Source organism: Cryptomeria japonica, chromosome 7 (assembly GCF_030272615.1).
Source record: "Cryptomeria japonica chromosome 7, Sugi_1.0, whole genome shotgun sequence".
In the NCBI taxonomy this organism is placed as follows: domain Eukaryota; kingdom Viridiplantae; phylum Streptophyta; class Pinopsida; order Cupressales; family Cupressaceae; genus Cryptomeria; species Cryptomeria japonica.
Window position 1 is genome coordinate 109468504 of NC_081411.1, and position 22625 is coordinate 109491128.

At 36.8% G+C, this 22625-nt stretch overlaps 1 protein-coding gene across 1 annotated transcript in view; it reads right to left on the minus strand.

The window, feature by feature from the left end:
• LOC131049811 (uncharacterized) overlaps nucleotides 1–22358 on the minus strand; it is a 209809-nt gene extending 187451 nt beyond the window's left edge. Inside the window, exons 1-4 of the mRNA XM_057983889.2 lie at nucleotides 22018–22358; nucleotides 17159–17734; nucleotides 15838–17022; nucleotides 15416–15743 (exon numbers count right to left, since the gene is read on the minus strand). Of these exons, the coding sequence (XP_057839872.2) occupies nucleotides 15416–15743; nucleotides 15838–17022; nucleotides 17159–17734; nucleotides 22018–22146 (2218 nt within the window). The 5' untranslated portion in view covers nucleotides 22147–22358. The remainder of the gene's footprint in view (nucleotides 1–15415; nucleotides 15744–15837; nucleotides 17023–17158; nucleotides 17735–22017) is intronic.
• Between the last annotated feature and the right edge of the window lie 267 nt (nucleotides 22359–22625).

A 22625-nucleotide genomic window follows, 5' to 3' on the forward strand; every position in this document is an offset into this window, starting at 1 on the left:
GTCTCATGGCTCTTTGTGTGGGATGCATGTTTGAATATCAATAAAATACTTCTTTTTTTAGATGAGATGTCTCTCTCTTTTGCTGTTACAAACTACAAGTCCGAAAAATAAAATCTTTATTTCATTCCTTCTTAGCGCAGTTGGAATGCAATATAACAGAAGTAACATGTACTTGTTTCATTTTGTAAAAACAAGCATATCTCAAAATATTTTTCAACTGGGAGTGAAAAATAGGTAACAGTTTCATCCTTGGGCGTGGACTAAAATTTTGTAAGGGATCAGATGGCAGGGGGGCTGTCAAAAGCTCTAGTTTTGGGATATATTAGAGAACAAGAGGAAGCTGATAGGAGAAGTAGCAAAGCAAAGACTGATCATCCTCTTGTCCATCCAAGCTCAATGTCTAAGAGGCCTTCTAGTAGCATTGGCTCCACAAGACCAGCTGGTTCACATCCTTTCATGCAAAACCCACCAGTTGATGTAGTAGAGAATCAGAATGTTGTGGCTTCACGGAAAAGAGGCCCATTGGATTTTGCCTTCAAAAATGAACTAAGAGAGATTGCAGATTCCAAAATTGGACGTTGCCTTTATGACAATGGGCTTCCTTTCAACCTTGTTAGATCACCTTACTTTCGGGACATGGTGCATACTCTTTGCAATACACCTTCTGATTATGTTTGTCCAGGGTATGAAAAGGTGAGAACCACCTTATTGGCAAAGGAGGAAGCATCCGTAGAGTCACAGTTGAAGGTCATCAAAGATACATGGCAGGAAACAGGTGTGACCATTGTTTCTGATGGATGGAAAGATTGTAAAAATAGGCCATTGATCAAAGTTATAGTAGTGTGTCCTAAAGGGGCAACGTTTTTGAAAGCAGTGGATTGTGAGGGGCAAGTGAAAGATGCAAGTTTCATTGCCAATATCTTGATAGAATGCATTGACATGGTGGGGCCTCAAAATGTTGTCCAAGTTGTAACTGACAATGCTAAAAATTGTAGGGCAGCAGGGACTATAGTGGAGGCTACACATGGTCACATCTTTTGGACACCATGCGCAGTACACTCACTCAATTTAATCATGCAAAAGCTTGGCACACAAATTGATTGGGTGAAAAAACTATATGCGGAGGGCGAGGAGATTCAAATGTTTGTGACTAATCATCATATGTCACAAGCCATTTTCAGGACCTTCTCCAAGTTGGAGTTGTTGAAGATAATTTATAATTACTAATTTTAAATTTTATTTTTTAATTTTTTAGTTTTAAATTTTTACTTTTTATAGACTTACATTTGATATATCTTGTGTATTTTGTTATGTCATGTTAGGTTGTTGAAACACGATTTGCATCTCACACACTTGTCTTAAGACGACCTCTGAAGGTGCGAGACGCCTTGAGTTCTATGGTCATCAACAGCTTGTGGAGTGTATGGAAGTAGTCCCACACAGAAAGAGCTCTAAAAGTAAGAGCATTGATCCTTAGTGAGAAATGGTGGGATGATGTGGAATATGTTTTGAATTTCACTGAGCCCATCATGAGCATGATCAGGTATGCTGATACTGATCGCCCATGTTTGGGTGAGACTTATGATGGCATGGATTGCATGGTGGAAAAAATAAATGAAGTAATAAATAGAAAAGAAAATGACCCAACGAAAACATTTTTCAAAGTTGTGCAGAAAATTGTTGTTGACCGTTGGAACAAGATGACCAGCCCCTTACATCTCTTAGCATTTGCTTTGACGCCAAAATTTTATAGTGCAGAGATGCTTGCAACACCAAGGAGGGTGCCACCATATAGAGATGCAGAGGTTGCTTCTGGCTATAGGGCTGCCTTTAAAAAGATATATCAAGATGAGACAAGAAATATTGTCTTGAGGGAGTTTGGCCGATTTGTATCTGCAAAAAATCATGATGTTGTAGCTCTTAATGCTAGATATGGGATGGATGCTGATGAGTGGTGGTATGTACATGGTCAAGGCTCCGTTTACTTGGAGCCTCTTGCAATTAAACTTAACTCCCAAGTATGTATCTTTTTATTTTTTATTTTTATAGTTTTCCAATTCCATTTGATGCTATCATATTTTTATTTTATAATTTTAATTTATAAATTTCTAATTATGTTTTAACTTTTAACAGGTTGCAAGTTCTTCTTCAGCTGAGCGGAATTGGAGTACATACTCCTTCATCCACTCAGTCAAACATAATCGTTTGGGTGCAAAGAAAGCTGAGGATTTGGTCTACGTACACTCCAACCTTTGTTTGTTGTCACATAAGGACCGTGGATATAGTGAGGGTGTAACAAGGAATTGGGATCTAGCCCCTGAGTGTGCTGATTTAGATGCTATAGTTGCACAACTTTGCCAAGTCTCTATAGACGAGGCAATTATGGAATTTGAGAGAGACATAGCTAGTGGGAGTGGCATTCCATTTGATATTGGTTCAATTGATGCTGAATTTGAACCACTTGATGACCTTGGGCTTGGGTTGGATGCTTCAAATGAAGATGAATATGGAATTTAAATCCCATAGATGACTTGTAATTTGAGTGTTTAACTTTATACTTTATTGTGTCATGACATTTTCACATTTTGAAACTTGAATCAATTGAAACTTGAAACTTGAAAATTATCTTTTTTGCGAATTATGAATATGATATTACATTTATGATTTACTGTAATGTTCCCCGGCCGTACAGTACGGTATAACCGGCAAAGGAGAAGGGATTGTTGAACTTGGTAGATAAGGATCGTACGGTGGGTAGACCGCACTATGGTAGCAGAGTGACTGTACGGTGTATGAGGAGGAGGTCGTACGGTGTAGATGTCGTACAGTGGGTGAAATAGAGCGTACAGTGTGTCAAGGAGGGGACCATGCAATGTAGATTCCGTACGGTGGGGTGAAACATGGCATACGGTATATCAAGGCAAGCCGTATGGAGGAGTCCACGTAAGCCGTACGATGGTGATAATGACCGTACGGTGAAGGGGCTGCACAATGTTGGGAAGAGGGAGGTCGTATGGCGGAGAGTTCGTACGGTGGTGTGAGGGAGGAGCGGTCGTACGGTGAAGTCGTACGTGTGGAGGGTCTGCTGAGTGGTACGGTGGTTCAATGGGTTACCTTCGGTTTCAGTAATTGATCTTCTGTGCACATACCAAGTATTGAACTCTGAGCGATAACATGCATATATACCAGAAATGACGCTGGAAGTTAAATTTGATTCAACAATGATAAGGTTCCAGATTGCCAAATCTGGAACAAGTACAAAGACAGAATAGGGTGAGAGGTGAACCTCACCGAAACTGCAAATACCAAATAGGGAGGGTCTTTCACCTCCGAAATGGCGGATAACAGAACTCCAACAGGAATTTGCACAATAGAGAAAGGATATCAAAAATTCGCATACCCCCAACAATGACTAACACGGCCAAATATATGGGCTCCGGGAAACTTCCCGAAGGGTTACAAACGGGCCGACATGACCGACCAAAATTTGCCTAACATAATTAAATAAAAGGGCCCGAAATATTTGTTATTAAATTTGGGCCTTACAACAAAGTAATTAGATTTATTATTTAATTACATCGAGGATATCACATTTACGATATATCGATATCAGAATATTTATTCGGATTGGCAATTATAGATTTATGATTTATGATTTATCTGTTATCATTTATGTATCATTGTATGGGAAAGTTACATTGTATGTTTCATATTTGTATGTTTGAACTGTGAACATATATAATTTTGATGTTTGAAGTTTGAACATATATATATTTATAAAAAAAAATTAAAATATATATATATATATATATGTACGGACAAACCCGTACTCGTACCCAAATTTATTTATTTTTTGCCGAATCCGAACCTGAATCCGAACTGGAACCGGTAACTTAGCTGCCATTACTAGGAATATTGAATTTTTGTTTAAGGAGGCCGGCATTCAAAATGGCTTCACATCGGAATGGAGGGAAAAATATCTTTGAGATGAAGGGTTAACGGGTGCAAAAGGATTTGGCATTCTGGAGAATGGAGATTTGGTTGATGGCAATGTCTGTTGGTTTGGGCTTGGTGAGGAGTGGTTCCCAAATGACTACCGACTCCCTAGGGAGAAGGCTGAATCGACGGCTCACTCGACCTATGGCACTGAATGCCCAATAATCCTGGATGCAGCTCGTGCTCCTGTGGACGATGACTCTGAAGACCCCCAATGATTCTGGATGTGTCACCTTTCTCATATTTCTCTGTTTTCAGGTTTTTGTTTTTTGCTTGAAGGCCTCTGGCTGGTTCTGTTATCTACTTCCAGTGATTGTCGACTGATGTTTTGTACTTGTCCAACCTCTATTGTTGGTTTCTTCTTGTATGAGGAATAGAGCTAGGGTAAGGGGTTTTCTTCTTGGTTCTTTCTCCCTACCGCTCTCACTGAACCAAGCCTTGTATTCTCCTATTTTGATTAATACAAGGGTGCTGCCCCTCTGCAGCTATTTACTTATTAAAAAAATATATATATTTGATTATTCTATGGATGGACGACTTAGGAAGGGAGAAAACATTAATTTTATACTAAGTCTATTTGGGCGAAATTTGCATATGACTTCAAGGGGGTCGTCATGGTGTTTATAATTAAATTATAACTCAAGGCAAATGGGGCGATTTTTTAAGTATATTGCCTTAGTAATATTTTTTATTTGGAAGTCATAGTTGGGCGCCCACTTTAAACTTTATTTTTTGACACTTATATTTATTAAAAAGGGTGATTTTGGTTGAATGTGAATTGGGCGAACTTGTGCAAGGAAATGAAATGAATTGCAATGCCAAAAGTGGATGAAATCGAATGACATTTGGTTTGGGCATATTTCGAGTGCATTTGAATTTGAATTTGGTTGGCAAAAAATTATAAATAAGTGACTTCGGCTCTCATTTTGGTATCTCAGACAATTTACACCATTATGTTGTCGGATTGAATCCAAACAATCTTCGAGGGTGAATACCTTCTAGGGCTCTTGATAGACTTTGAGTGTTTGAAATCACTCATAGCTGTGATTGGATCTTCTGAATGTGTGGTTCGATTTCAATGTGCATTTTCAGTGTGGTGTGGATTTCAGTGTTGCTGGTTTTTGGTGTGGTTGAAACAAAGATTTGATCATATCTCCCTGCCTGTGCAATCGATTATTCTAGGTAATAGCTCGTTGGAATCATATCTAGAGGGCGACATTCTTCTACCTTGGCGTTTCTTTCGGTGTGCTTGCTTATTTTTGGTTGCAAATCATATTTCTGCTGCTGGTTGTACCATTCTTGGGCTGCCTTGGGTTGCGTGTCGGCTGTTTGTGGTGTTCTTGTTGCATAGCCTCTATTATAGTTTTCATTTGCTTCTGTTTTTGTGTCATTCCAAGTTATTTTGGGTAAGTTATGAGCATATTAGTGAAATTGGTAGTGGCTGATTTCTGCGTGTAATGCGGACAGCAGGTTGTAATTTCAGTTTAGTGGTTATTGGTGTATTATTTCTTTGTGGGTGGATTAGAGTTTGTTTATTGTGATAAGTTTGGAGATATTTCAGCAATATTGGATAGCTTAATCTCTCTTTCCTATGCATTGCTTCTCTTATTTGTAAGGCTGGATAGTAGTACAAAAAGCCATTTTTGGATAGTAAAGCAAATTCCCACTGAAAAGTGAAAGAGGCCGACTTAGCCGCCTATTTTGAATATTTTGTAATTATGTCCTCCCGTTGCATAAGCGGTAGAGTGATATTTTGTTTGTAATGGTCCTCCCTCTACATAAGCGGTTGGGTTGAGCTTGTTGTAAGTGTTCAGTCCTCCCGCTGAAATATTGTGGTAGAGTGATTCGTGCTTGACTTTGTTATTGTTCTCCTTGGCTGGTTTACCGCCAAGCTTTCTAGTTTTCTATTCCAACTGGAAAGTGGAAGGCGCTGGCTTGCCGCCCATTATCGTAATCAGTACTTTTTTAGCAGTTTTACATCTAACGATCCCCTGCTACCATATGCTCTCACCCTCCCAGATTGGGCTCTTGGTGATCTAAAAGTGGAAGGGTTACAATTTCAACATTATTGTATCTTGATTTCCTAACCTTAACGGGTTCTTGTTGTGATTGTAACTGGAAAAAAATTGACAAAAATTGTGGGGATATTATAGTCTCTCTTCTTCTCTCTTATGGGGGAGACTTTTTCTTCACATGGGGTTTTGCCCTTCTCATTCTTGTTTGAGATTTATTTTGTGTTTTCATCTCTCTTTTGGGGAAGAGCTTTTTTCCCACTGAGTTTTCTCCCTTTCTCCATTTGTGAGAGATTGCACTGCATTTGTACATGCGTACCTAACATGGCCTAGTTGACGAGACCTGTCTTGCATTGTTAGCTTGAGTCTACATTCCCCTAAGTTGCACTTAAGGGGGGATTGTTGGTGTAATTAATGTATTTTGTCTAGGTGGACATAATTACACTTTACTTAAGCTTACTTAGGTAATTGCATAGCAGTAGTTGGAGCATTTCCACTTAAGATGGACTTATATGTTATTAGTGCATCATATCCACTTATAATGGATGCATTTTTCCACCTTTAGTGGGTGATCCACCTTTTGTGGTAGTATCACACTATCATTTCTCCACTTTAGGTGGGATGATAGCTTTTCTCTCTACTTATCATGTCATGAGACGACACTTATCATTGTCTCATTCACTCACCTTGGCTATATAACCAAAGGGGTCTCCTATGTACATTTGTGTAGCCTAAATTATCACATCATTGATGAGAGTACAATTTGTTCTTGTCTCTATTGTTCTCTCGTGTTATTGCGCTATTCAATAGGCCTATAGATCTTGGGTGGCTACCTTCATAGCCAATTCTTAAAATTAGATTATATTTTAGAAACGTGTTTCATTAAGTTTTCTTTCCCTATAAAATCAACAACAACATGCAAAAACATATGGCTGTGTTTATTTCTTATTTAGAGTTAGTAGGTGTTTTGGTTGTTCGCAAGCTTCGTTGTTTGTTTTGTGAGAGTTTTTGTCCGTGAGAGTATTTTGTTCCCAATTGTTTAGTGTTGAAAATGGATATTTTACATGGCGACATGGTGTCATTGATGCAACAATCAATACTGCCCTGCTCTCAAACTTCAACACAACACACAAATAATATAGAATTCAACAAAACAAATCTATTTATTCAGCTAATTTGTTGAAATCTGCAAATCACATAATAGATAACTTGCCAATGTTTATAGCATTAAACATTAATGCTCATCAAAAAACCAAAACAAAGCACAAATGTTTTATCTAATTTTTAAAACAAAATCATTCCTCTATTCTTCACAAATCTTCTATATTTCTTTTCTCTCCACAACTCTCAACAAACTAGGATTGATCTTCATTCACTCCTGCGCACTTTTGATCTTCCTCCAGCTTTGGCTTTGTCCTCCTTCACACAACTCTCTCACTCTTTACTTGACTGCTACCTCCTGCATTACCCTTCACAACCCTTTATCATTCCTTTCTCATTCCCCTCATAAAAATGCAGTCCTCCTCTCTTTAACATCCCTCACACATACATCTTTGTAGTCACACCATCATCAATACTCCCCTGCTAATCCTTCAACACAGATCCCATAACCACTACCATCTCTACTCCCAAAACTATTATAGAAAAATGTTGCACACCACCACCCAAAAGCACACCCAAAAAAAAGAAAAACTTAAATGCTCTCACCTGCACTCATTCGTTACTTTAAAAAGAATTAAAGATTTGCTAAAATTAGAGTCAACAAGGACTCCACTCAAATAATTCAAATTTCTAACACCTACATGTGAAGGGCAGTTTGAAAATTGGGTTCCCTCCACATGGATGTCCCTACATCAAACACCCATGGTAGAAGAAAATGTTTCTTGAGTTGAACTTAGAAACACTTGTAGATCATGCGTTTGTTCTGCATCCACTTCTCTGCCTCATCTTCCTAAATATGCTTAACTACTTTACTCTATAATTTGATGTCTCTCCCATTCTTCATTCTTCCTCTTTTTGTTCCTTTTGTTACATAATCTATTTCCCCCCAATATGCACTAGGAAACTCTGGAAGTAAAAAACTTCAATACCATTCCATTGAATTAAACAATCAATTTTTTGTATTACCCCATCCCTTTAAACAACTGCAAAAACTTGTTGTTCAACCCTCTCTATGGTAACACAATGTTCCTCTTTGTTCATGCCTTCCAAAAGAGACTGTTTTGCTACAAACTTTTCCTCCTCTGCATTCACATCAATGTTAGAAACAATCAAGGGATTCTTCTTTCCCATCCTACAACAAACTATTAGTTACAAAACCATCATCTTCAACAATCTCTTTATCAACCAAGAGATCATCCATTAACCCACCCTTCACCTGTTCATTTTCTTCCTCATTTATAACTTTATTTTCCAATTGATTATTTGTTGCAACATCCTCTCTAACACCAATATATCCTTAAACAAATCAAATTCAACAATGTTCTCATTTTACCTCTTTTTCTTTCTCCACTAAAACTGTCATTTTGCCCTTCCAGTATGCAATCAACATTGCTGCAACTTGCATGAGCAAATCATAATCTTCATCTTCATCCTCTTTGACTGATTCTTTAACTCCATTAATCAAACATTAACCAATGTTCTTACATACTTTTTCATCATTCTTACTCGAGGGTTTCAATTTGTGTCGAACCCCATCTTTCATCAATGTGTATGTGTTTGCATAACCATTGTGCATTGGCTTCCTATCGAACTACAATGGTCTTCCCAATAACATAAGATTCATTGACATAATATCACATAAGACCTCATCATGGTAGTCTCCTATCTTAAATTTAACTAAACATTGTTCACTCACCAAAACTTTTTGATCATCCTACAACTAAGCAATCTGATAAGGACGGGGGTGCCTCCTTTCTAACTGCAACTTGCCTGCCATTTCTTTTGAAACAAGGTTGTCTGTACTTCAACCATCAATAATTATATTGCATACCTTAGCCTTACACTACATCTTGTGTGAAATAAACTTTTCTTTTGAACTGATTCTTGTCCTGCATTCATCAAGACTCTTCTTGCAACAAGTGTTTCTCCATTTTGTGCATCTTCTGGTTGTGATAACTTAGCATCTTCATCATTCACATTTGCTGTTCATGGAGGAAATTCAGGTTCTTGTTCTTTCTTCCTCACAAGGGCAGTCATAAGCTCCATGACCCTATTCTCCACACTTAAAATAGGTTCCTTTGAGGGTTCCTCTTCCAAAACCTCTACACGATCTTCATCTACCTCTTGAATTTTGATATCTAGGATCATGTGAATCATCATATCTCTCATTTTAGTTGCTACTACAGTCTTCTTCATTCTGATTTTTCTGATTATTACCTTAATTTTTCTCTTCATATGATCTACTCCTTCCTCTTTGCTTGTTTTCAAACCTTTTGTTTATTCTTTCTTCTACCTTCAATACAACAAATATTCATCCTCCATGGTGTACATCCTCACCAATGCTAACTCATCTTGTGTAATGTCCCTTGTACTGGTATGACTGAAAATACAAGGAATATTCACAAACACTTGTCTGACCAACCTGCTATTACAAAATTTAGGTCTTGCTGATATCTAGTTTCCGAATTTCAGAATGATATGGTGATCTTCAAACTCATATTTTTAATGAATAAACATTCATAAATGACTTCTAATGGAGTTGGTCAGTTACCAAAGATGCATTCAATTCTATATTATAGAGTTTGAGGCTACTTTAGACATTGTTGTCATTTGATAACACCCTTGGTCCATCAGTGAGAACCGATCAGAGATATGTTCCATAGACCAGCTTTGCCCCAGTTGATCAAGGATAAAAGCAGTAGAATCATGGTTTGAAGTGTTGCCTTGTCCAAAGGAAGTTCCTCCCTTGGTCGTTTCTTCTTCCCCAGAACCCCGAGGTTCCGAAGTTCTTTTCTTTTTGCCCTCTCTTTTCCCTTCTCCGGAACTCTGGAACCCCGAGGTTCCGAAGTTCTTTGCCTTAGCCGCTTTATTTCCTTCTCCGGAACCCCAAGGTTCCAATGTTTCCTTCCTTCCCTTAGCTTTTCTCTAGTTTCTCCGGAACCCCAAGGTTCCGAAGTTCTTTCCCTAGCTTAGCCCCTCCTCTCCTTATCCTTTCTCTCTTTTTCCCCGGAACTTCGGAACCCTTCCTTGTCCCTTTTCTCCTTCCCTCTTCGGAACTCCCGAACCCCCCCTCCTCTCCTTTGCCTTTCTCTCTTTTTCCCCGGAACTCCGGAACCCCAAGGTTCCGAAGTTCCTTGTCCCTTTTCTCCTTCCCTCTTCGGGACTCCGAAACTCCGAGGTTCCGAAGTTCCCCTCCTCTCTTTAGCCCTTTCCCTCTCTATCCTGGAACTCCGGAACCTCAAGGTTCTGAAGTTCCCTTGAGCAGTTCCCCGAAACTCCAGAACCTCAAGGTTCCGAAGTTCCTTCCCCTTTTGCCTTCTCTCCCTAGTTCCCCGGAACTCTAGAACCCCGAGGTTCTAAAGTTCCTTTCCTTCTCTTCCTCTCTCTATCCCGGAACTTCGGAACCTCCTTTCCCTGTCTTCCTCACTTCGGGAACCGGAGTATTCGAAGTCCTCGGACTTCTTTCCGACTAGCAACACTTCCAAAAGGCGTGATCAACACTCAAAGCTTTAAATGCTCCGACAATTTTGTGACTTGTGCACCTTCTTTTGTGGAGCCACAGGGGTGCATTTAATGTTTTTGACAGGATTTCCATCAAGAGAGGTGCGGGGCCATGCTTGTTGTAGTGACTTATGTCATGTCTGCATACTCTAACTTTGGAAGGTCAGTCAATCCACCCTTCTTAGGGTTGTCTTTTCAGGGTATGGCTATGTTGCTTGCATGTACAAAAGTCAAGTGCATGCACTTCCCTGCACTCCCAGACTGACATGCAGGGGTCACGATCACCCTTGTGACCATTTTTTCTATTTAAGGTTGTTAAGCCTCATTGTAAAGAGTTCTCTCCCTGCTGGCTTGAGCTATTTTATGCTCTCCCAATTCTCTTGTATTTATCTTGCATTTATGCAACTGTAAGTTTGGCCTTTGGCCTTTGAATGAATTGGAATTACATTCTTGCCTTCCTTCAACTTATGCATGTTGTGTATGTTTCCTTACCTTCATCATAGGTGTATGTTTTGTGGCTCTTCTCTCCATATATGTTGTGTTAACTTGTTTAAACTGAGTGTGGCTTGTGGGAATCCTTCTCCCCTCTTGACACTTAACAAATTCTAACCTTCATACATGCGTTTGGGTCACTCATGCAACTGAAGTTTGTGCATCTCTTGGGTATTTCAGTTGATTCCTTGTGCCATTTCAGGTGGGGAGAGGAACAATCTCTTATCTTGATGCATCACCTCCTTTTATTTCAAGCAATTCTCTCTTCCCTTTACCTCTGAAAATTTGTTAGGATAGGCCTAGGAGTTAGTTTTCAAGTGTTGAGTTGGTTCAACACCTACCCCTGGAGTGAGAAGGAAGCCAACCTTCTCCGGAGATTCAACCCCCTTGCGCAAGGTCCCACACTTCGGGGTTGTTTCCATGTTTCACAAGGTTGCTGAGTTGATAGCTCAGAAAGGGTGCGAGCTTTTGTGATAACAGACACCTTAACATATAACTCTAGCATGCTGACATTTTGACAAACAGTTGGTATAAATCCTCAGAAAATTTAGATAAAAGATGCAACCTTATTACTCCTTAATTTTGAGACAAAAGGACTTATTGCAATGACCAAATCAATGTGCCAAATACCTAGCAATCTATCAATGATTTCTTAGAAAGTCTGAAGATTCATGCAGCCATGAACACATACACATAACCAGGAAACAAGTACATGAAATGTGGATAAAGGAACCTGGAAAACTAATCGCCTTCTTGGGTAGTTCATGTGAGCAATATTGACGATTTTGGAGCCTTCAAAGTCCAATTTCCACCCCTATATCAGATCACCCTTGCTTCTACTATAAAGGTCTGAGAACCATCTATTTTTCAGCTTCTAAGCCTCCATTCTTTCTCCAAGAATGATCGCTCTTCTCCACAAATTGTCAATGTTAGATGACCAAATTGATGCCTCAATGGGAGTCTATGAATAAAAATGTGAAATATCTTCAGACTGGTTCGATTTCTTTCCAGAATTAAATTGGGCTTTGATCTCCACTTGACTCTCCCTCAATTCGCTCTTAAATGAATCGCCTCTCCCTCTTGTAATAAGCAATGACCCCCTTGGTGTGATTCGGTGCTCCAAAGTTGGGATGAGGATGAAATCATGGATTATGGAGGTCTTCTGCAACTTGTCTTCAGATCTGATTTTGACTGATTTACTCCTTCAAATCACCTCCACAATGCTACAAAAGAGATCGCCTAGCCTCCACAAGCAGTTCAATGCATATAGGTATTAAATAAGATGAGCTGAAAGTCATCCAATGCCCTTTATACCCTTAAAATGCTATGAATCCTCAATAAGCACAATGTGAAAAACTAAGTGTTCCTCACTCTCAAGGCAACCCTTTAGAGGGTCTTTCACCTCCTAAGTTATGCGGATCGAAGGGAGGTATCGTTCTCTAAGATCAAATCTGCGGACAGCCCTTGGCTCCACAACCACAACACAAGAAAAGATAACAATCAACTGATCCTGATCCATGAATTACCCTCTTCTATTTATCCTTTTCATAACCCATCATAAGATTCCTTCTAGAAGAGGGTAGGTACACTTTATTATTTCTTAAATGACTTTTTAATTATTTTTATTTTATACTTAAAGTCACTTTATTATTTTATTACATATGCACTTTATAATAATATTAGATTATAATTAAAGTGCACACGTCTCATGTTACGTGTTATCTCCTTATTTTGTCATAAAACCAAGTAGAAATAGAACGTGAAGCCACCAATTTCTGCCAAGTCGACCCCCTAAACAACTCCTTGGCCTACTAGGGTCAAATTATAGGCCAAACTCCTCTACGGACTGATCCTCATGAAAATGGGGACATTACATCTTGAATACTTGGTTTCAAACCATTGGTATAACTGGCTATCTTCTTGTTCACTTCTGAATGACCTGTTCTAATTAAAATGTTATGAAATTCCTCTGTGTATTCTCTTACAGTTTTGCTTCCCTATCTTAGGCTCTGCATTTTCTTCAACAAATGTAATTCATAATCCATAGGAATAAATTGTCCCTTCATCTTTTCTACCATTTTCTCCCATTTGTAAATCTTGTCTTTTCCATTTCTACCTCATTCAAGTTGCACCTCTTTCCACTAAATAGAGGCATGGCCTTTCAACCTGGTTTTTGCAAACCTCACTCTATCAGGATCTTCCACTTCTTCGAATTCAAAATATTCCTTCATATCATATATCCAGTCTATCAACTCCTATGGATTTAAGTTCCCATTGAAGGTAGGAACGTCAATCTTCGGTCTCTTTCCCATTATTCTCAATGCCCTTACTAAAGGATCATTCAATGCTACTGCTGCTGCTACTGCTTAATTTTCAACATGTCCTTTATCATCTGCATCTTCTATAATTCCATCCTCTTCACTTTTAGGTTCTCTCCTACAAGCAAAGCCTCTTCTTATTTCTTCTTGTATAGCTTCAACTTGCCTACTCAGGGCTCTAAAATCATCAATACAAACAACATCTAAAGGATTTCTACCTCCATCTCTAACTCTTCCTCTACCCCAACCACATGGGGCTCCTCTTGCATACATCTTTCACAATACCCACAAGCTCGATCCTGGTGCAAGCTGCCTCCCTCTGTTGAATCTGCCTCCACACTCAGAATCTTTTGGCACTGATACCACTGATGCAACAATCAATACTGCTCTGCTCTCAAACTTCAACACAACACACAAATGATATAGAATTCAACAAAACAAATTTATTTATCCATCTAATTTGTTAAAATCTGCAAACCACATAACAGATAACTTGCCAACATTTATAGCATTAAACAATAATGCTCATCAAAGACCAAAACAAACTGCACAAATGTTCTTTCTAATTTTTAAAACAAATTCATTCCTCTGTTTAGTTTCACAGCTCTCAACAAACTGGGACTGGCTTCAATCACTCCTGCACACTTCTCGTTTTCCTCCAAGTTTTGTCCTCCTTCACACAACTCACTCACTCTTTACTTGGCCACTACCTCCTGCATTATCCTTCACAGCCCTTTACTATTCCTTTCTCATCCCCCTCACACAAATGCAGTCCTCCTCTCTTTAACATCTTTCACACATACATCTCTGCAGCCACACCATCATCAGTACTCCCTTGCTAATCCTTCAACACAGCTCCCTCCTAATTCCTTACAACCCCACGTACTCCTCCTTATCCCCCTTTTTGCACTTGCACACTATTTCTCTCCTTTTTAGTCTGACAGCCCACTACCCTCTTTCATTTCCCTTAACCACTACCACCTCTACTCCCAAAACTGCAGCAGAAAAGTGCTGCGTACCACCACCTAGAAGCACACCCAAAAAAAGAAAAATGCCCTCAACTGCACTCATACGTTATTTTCAAAAGCATTACAAATTTGCTAAAATTAGAGTCAACCGAGACTCCACTCGAATAATTCAAATTTCTAACACCTACGTGTGAAGGGCAGTTTGAAAATTTAAATCGGGGTTCCCTCCACGTGGATGCCCCTGCATCAGTCATTTTGTGAGTTGCTTTCTCGATGTCGCAGATGTGGTGACATTTCGTGAGTTGACCACTCCTCATTGCAGATGCCCACATTCTATAATATTTTTCATAGACAATTCATCAATCCATGGCAATATTCTGCCGAGAGTTTGAAACTGCAGTTCTGTGAAATTTTGTGCCTATAATGAGTTTAGTACCGGCAATTACCAACCCGTCTATCCTCACTGTTTGAACATGAAGCGAAAAAAATGGAATAGAAGAGGAGTTTTAATAAGACAACAGATCATTATTTTTATTTTTACATTGTGAAATACTAATCTTCTACTATTCAGTAATCACTGAACAGTATTCTTAACATAAACTTGCTTCTAATTTTATGGAATCGCCATTTGTTTCAGTTTACTAACTATATAACAGGATTCTACAAGATTGTAGATTGGCATTCCTTATGATTTTCCATTACCTATGTGAGCAGTCTTGACACAAAAAAAAAAAAAAAACCACCTCTCAAGACCCACTTTAGTTAACCAAATAATAAGAGCGAAGAAGTTTTGAACAAAATTTTGTACTTGGAGAATACCTCTGAATAACAGAAAAAAATCATGAATCGCCAACAAATATTCATAAATGAAGAAAACCAGTAGCGACCGCCAACATCTACCGTCTGAACGTGATAAATAATTCTGTTTACATATCTGTAGGCTTGTGGTTCAGGCAGAAAGAATTACCTTTAAACAGTTTAGAGAGTATGTGTACAACAACAGCAGCCTCAACAACATTCCGCTTGCTCTTACCAAAATCATCTTCCTCTTCTCTTGCATCTGCTATATTAACAAAAGCATATGTTCCATACATTTCAGACTCAATATATGCATTGCCATATGTTTCCATTTTAACATGGGGACCATTCATGATAGAATTTCCATAAAATGCCATATTTGGGAATTGGCTTATAGATGGATGCATGCGATACTGTGTGTTCAGAAGATGGACTGGATGTCCAAGTTGGTGTAATCTCTCAAAGAGACTTCTATCATATCCTGCTTTCTGAGCTATCTGATAAACCATACATGAAAAGGACTTAAAATTATTAATTAATTTATAACTAACTGAAATAAACAAGCAACAACATAATCTAATAGAAACAAACCTGGCTGATAACTGTTGCAGGCAACTGATATGGATCTCCTATAAGGATTGTGTGTCTCACACCACTGATTTGCAATGCAATAGTTGACTCAGCCTCTGTGAGCTGGGCTGCTTCGTCAATAATCAAGCAGTCAAATGGTGCAGTCTCATTCATGCACCTTTTTGCCGATGAAGAAACTGTTGAAAATACCAATTTTGCACACGACAAGCAAATACTCTCTATACTATCACGTGACTTGAACGTTTGGGCCATGCGGGCAATATCAGTTTCACTGGATAAGTGCTTTCCCAGCAATTGGATACACTGACTTCTCCTCAAACAAAGAACCTTCTTTATGTCTTTCTTATTACTAAGCATGTTCTCATTAAATATACTTGTTAAACCTTCTACCTCTCCCAGACCTTCGGTGGTACTGCAAAAACATTCCGTAAGGACAATTTCTTTGACATTATTTTTTTCAATAAAATTTACAAAAGATTCAACCACGTTGATCAAACATTCCAATTCCTGTTTTCCTGATAAGGTCCCTGGTAAATCATTTATTAATGTTCTTGCACCCTCACAAAATTCTGGGGTTAATTTTTTCAGTCTCTGTCTGGTGAACTGTGAAAAATCAGTCAAGCATGTTTCTTGTGACTTTTCTTGAGAAGCTTCATACTGGGAAACAGCTGATTCAAGAAAATCAAGCAGAGATATCACCCTGTACCTCCATCCTGTCTTTGGCAGGAAACAGTCGTACAAACGATCAACTCGATATTTAAGGAAAATATATCCAAAAATACCTTCTGGATCAAATCTCTCCTCGTTCCCTACCAGTACGAGGTCACCCAAATTCATGACACAAGGAAAATTATCTTCATTAGGACAGCTTCCAGACGGACTTGTGACTGTTCTGATGAACCTCGTTGCAACTTCTGATATCGCTGCATTGGTGGGTGCACACACAATTACTCTGAACCTCTTATGACTTAAGATAGAAAGAAGTGAGATCAGCATTGAGGTCTTCCCTGTTCCTGGGGGACCCTGGATAAGCTTTATATCAGAAGAAAGTTTAGATTCAACAGCATTAACTACTTGAATTACAGCAGATATTTGAGAATCATTCAAGTTATGGGACATGAAGTGCTTGCTCCTGAATTTCTCTAAATCATCTTCTTTCACTTTTGCACTTGCCTCATTACGATCCTACAAATCCCATCAAAGTCAGGTTAGCACAATTTTTCCAACTTCTCTACATTTAATGCACTTTTAATTTTCATAGTCCATGCTCAAACAAATATACTACCACATGCATAAAGCTTAAAATACTCCAAGCACTTACCTTTAAGTATATTGCTTTTTTGAGCATGGTCAAATCTATTTCCTCCTCTTGCAAGTGGGCATGTAAAGCTTTCCAGATTCTCAAGCATGATATGATACTACCGAGAGAAATGGCGAAGTATTTAGTTTCTTTAGTGTATTTTTCTGATGTAAAGGGATGTCCATTCCGCAGATATAGCTTCACCTTCAACCCATTCAGAGGTGCATCTATCAGTCCATCCTGAGTCTCATCCTGCCAAGTCTCACAGACTACAGCTAACAAATACTCATCATGGAAGTAATCCACATTCTCAGATAATTTGGTTGATAATATAAGAATGTCTTTTGGTTTCCACTTCAATTTTATTTTGTCCTCCTGTCCTTCTGTATCATTGTCCTTCTCAAAAACGATAGAATATTCACTTAATTTGCCTTCTAATAGACATTTTCTTCCATGAAATGTTATTCTTGTATATTGCGCTTCAGATAGAGATTCCAGACTCTGTTGTAGTTGTGCTCGTGTTTCTTCTATCAGAGGCCAAACAAATGACCCAAGATATTCTGCTACAGATGTAAATTTCTCCGGAATACGCTTGACCTGAAAAAGTAGGAAATGATCTCAAGTTCTCAACAACCACTTATAAGTCTCTTATTACTCAATCCAACACAGTAATCACTAAAATTTGTGAAGGCAAGTTTTGTATGCTCAAAAGCTACCGTTCTGATGGATTTGTTACCATTTACATGTATATGAAGATGGTGAATTAAAAAACCATTAATTCGAACAAACTCAACTTGGAAGATTGTCTGTAACATAAGTACACAGATCCCATTGCTATTCGGTCATTATCAAATGGAATAAATTTGGGGAAAAAATAACAATACCAGTACAGTCAGTACAAACGAAAGATGATAATAATGAAGACAAAAAATGTAAAACATGGATTAAAGAGAAACGACTACCTATGTGCAGAAAATTCTTCAAGTTAAAGTTGATATTTAGTAGGTACAAGCAAGTATTGCATTACCTATATTGATTGCAGAATATCTGATTTTTAGAAATATTGAAAATATTAGATTAGTTAGCTTGATTATAGATTTTGGCTTATTGTTAGGTTGTTTCTGCATTGAGCAATTCGTAACAATGTGATTATGTTTCATCATGGGTGCTGTTGTCACATGAAATTGTACCTCGTTGAATTGTTTCAACATTCCAATAACACAATGAGAATGATTCCAAGCTGTGGGACCTTACAAATGAGATCAAACCTCCATAGAAGGTCAGCTTCCTTTCTAATCTAAATACAGAGTGCTGATCCAACTAAACATTGGCAACATCTAAAACCCTAATCCTACTTTATTGATTTTCACAAGGAGAAAAGGTAAAAGAAAGGAATGCAGAAATGGAAAAAGTGATGCACAAAGGTTTAGAAGTGTTTCTTCCTGCCCACAATAACATAGAGAATCAGCAAGAAATACTAGCAGATGCCACAAGATTCTCTACTGTACCGATTTCCCAGAGGTGTGGGAGGAGGTTGAGATTTGATAAATTGTCAAATACTGATAGGTAAGACTAAATCCACAATTTAACCTTACAAACCCAGTTAACACAACACACATAGGAAATGACAAACAATCATTAACAAGGTTTTACACAGGCTGTATGTTCGTTCCAACTTGTTTACTCTTTCGCACAAACAAAATAACTATAAAGAAGGGAAAACAAAACTAAACCATGGGATATAAAGTCAAGTATATTAACTTGGATGCTTACTCTTTCCAGTATGCTTCGTTTGCAAAGGAGTGAGAAAGCCAACTTATTTTTAGTGCAAGTGTTGGTGGCAATGCTGCTTGTTCTTCCAATCTACCTATATCATATTATATTAATGATGATGATGATTCATTTGACATTTATTGTAGATATTGTACGATGTATATTTATTATGACATTTGAATTTGACAAATTGATATTGAAGAAGTATTTTTAATTTTAATAGTGTATTTGTTTATTCATATGATGTTGTGTAGTTTTTTGAATTTGGTTCATGTTTTTAGCAGCAAATATGTACTCTACACACAAACCCAAAAACATCTATTTACAAATGAAATTATAACAAAAAATAATATTAAGTAAATAGAAAACAATTATTTTATATTTATACATATATAAAAGATTACAATTTAAATCGACATAATGACAAAGACATGTATTTATTTATATTATAGATTTATACATTTGAACTTGAACAAAAAAAACTTGTGCAACTCAAAATAATATAAAATGACCATTTCAATTAGACAAGGCATAAATGAAATGTAATGCTATGTTCTCTAGTAACTGTTATCAGACAGCTGTTATTCAATGGCTTTCTTCTGACGTATTTCTTTGAGTGGCTTCTCTTTTCTGGCAATCCCAGGTTTTGTGCAAAAAGAATGTGGATGCTATCAACAAGCTTCAGCAAATCAAGGAACAGATTATCCACTTTCAGACTTTGTATGCCCTTGATCAGAATCAAAGAATTTTGCTAGTTATGAGATGATTTGTATATCTCTTTAGGTCATGCTTTGATTAGTGTATATTGTATTGTCCTTTCTTATTTCAGCTACCTGCTGGTAGCTTTATTCTTGTAAGTGCATTGTTTCAATAAAAAAATTAATAATATTATAAAATGAATGGAAGAAAACGAATCTTTTTTGAATGTTTAAAAACCAAAAATATTAGTTAGTTTTTATGCCTAGTTAGAACTCTCAATCTAAAAATATCAAACTTACCTTCCCAAAACAGGGACTCGAAGGAAAGATACGAGCAATCTATTTTCAAAAGTTTATTTATTGTTTTTTTCAATTCTATTTCTATAATCATAATTTTTTGTCTTTAATTATTCTATTTCAAAACAATATATTAGTTTATTGAAATTGTGTTTAATATATCTTATATTATTTTAAGTTTTAACTTTATTTGTGAATAGCTAATTTGCTGATTCAGGTTCAACAAAATTTTGAAAAGGACTCTAGGTGTGTTCTGAGTTAGTTAGTACAAAAACAATGTAAAAATTATATATATAATATTATATAAATATATATGATTATATAATATATTATATATATTAAATTAACCAAATGTACAAATGAAGACATTAACAACAACTGAATTTATAAATGCAAAAACACTCTTTGGCGAAACACTCTCGATTTGACTGTGTAGAATTTTTAATTTCATTCTCAAACACATATATAGATATTTATATATTCTTCTTATTTTTTCACCTCACTTCTTTGATAGGTTAATTTCTTTTATCAACTTTTTTATTATTATTTGTTTATTCTTCCCAAATTCTTGTTATTTGGGTGGTAAGGTTTATGTGTATTTTCATATATTTTATCAGACATACTTTACATTCTTCTTTATTTGCCTCTTTAATATCCATCACTCAATTATTTACTTAATTTTTATGTCATGTATTTTAAGATATAAATATTCTCCAATGTAAGTAGGTATTCTATATATAATATAGCCATACTCCCATTTTTTATTTTTGTAATTTTTTAGTTCTTTTTATTCTTAGCTCTCTTAATTTTAATCATTAATGTTCTTTTTCTTCTTTTTATGTTTTGAATTAATCTAGTGTTCTTATTTGTCTCTAGATTCTTATGTCACCCATCTTTTTGCCTCTATTAAATTAGGTTGGTCTGAAATCCACCTTTTTAAATTAATCAGAAAATATGATCAGAGAGATTTTTTTATATAAAAAATTCTACAGTCAAACCAAAAATCATGCTTTTATAGTAGCATAAACTATAGTGTCTCTCATTTGTCTCTTGGTTCCTGTAAATAAAATCAAACCCAAAAACATTCTTTTACAATAGCATAAACTCTAGTGTCTCTTATTTGTCTGTCGGTTGCTTTGTCACCCCTCTTCCTACCTTTTTTTAATTAGGTTGGTTTGAAATCCACCTTTCTATTTCTCCTCTCTTATTATTATATTCTGATGACAAGTCATAAAATAAATATGATCAAAAACATTTTATAATAAAAAATTCTATACAATCAAACCCGAAGACATTCTTCAACAGTAGCATAAACTCTAGTGTCTCTTATTTGTCTCTTGGTTCCTTTGTCACCCATCTTCCTACCTCTATTTAATTAGGTTGGTCTGAAATCCACCTTTCTAGTTCACCTCTATTACTATTATATTCTAACAATAAATCATAGTATAAATATAATCTAAAACATTTTTTTAATAAAAATTCTCTACAGTCAAACCCAAAAACATATTTTTACAGTAGCATAAACTATAGTGTTTCTTATTTGTCTCTTGGTTCCTGTGTCACCCATCTTCCTAACTCTATTTAATTGGGTTAGGTTGAAATTCATCTTCCTATTAATTCTCTCTTGTTATTGTATCATAATGATAAATCATGAAACATAATCTGAAACATTTTTCAGCTGAAAATTATAGACAATTAAATCTAAAAACTTCCTTTGTATTTTACAACATGACAGACTGAAAATTTAATGATATAACATGTATTCTCCATCATAATTAGATACAGCTTTACCTCTAAAAACCCAAACATATACCCTCTTGTTTTACCATCAACCCAACTAGATATATCCTTGGTTTCCATGTTAATTCTGAGTTTTAAGTTTAAAAAGAAGACCTTTATCTTCCAAAAACATGGAATTCAGAAGTTTTGGTTAACTTTGCATTTCGGAAAGAAAGCAGCTATCTATCGTCATATAAGTTTTTAAATTTCACTCCAAGGGAAACCAAACGACTGGCAACAAATTCTGACCTTCAGCTAAACGATTCTCAAAAAGAATAATATAGTTTTAAACATAAAAACATGAAGTTTATATTTAGCTTATATTTAGCTGACCTTGTTATCAAAGAGATTTTCATCCATGATTTTGTTGAGAGACCATTTGAGCACCATTTCCTCGAACATTGCTGTCACATAGACGCTCTGCAAACCCTTATTCCTACTGCACTCCCCCTTAACGTTCATGGCTGCTCCCAAATCGCACTATGCCTGTCACTGCAAATTAAACTCGAAAATTACAGTAGTGGTGTTCTGCTGTAGTCCGAATTACAGTTGTAAGCTGCCCATTTCAGGTTATAAAGAAAACATCAATCTTCCCGCGGAAAATTCGTTGGTGTTAAACCTTGCTCGTTAAGTCACCAAGGAAAGAAGTCACAACGTATGGGTGATATGATTGATTAGATGGGGTATCATTTTTTAGTGTTCGGTGAAAGATTGTGTAGATTGGCACGTACCAATGTTCTCCATTTATATATTCATTGTTAGCCTCTCCTGGGCATATATCCTTCAATTTTTTTCCACAAATTTTCCTTTCATGTACTAAGGTGGCTTTTGGGAAGAAGGAAAAAATAAATGGAGAATTTACTTTAATGTTGTGGATTACAACTGTACATGGTATTAATTGCAGAGAGAAGCCATATCTTTCATTAAAGTATTTAGTGTCG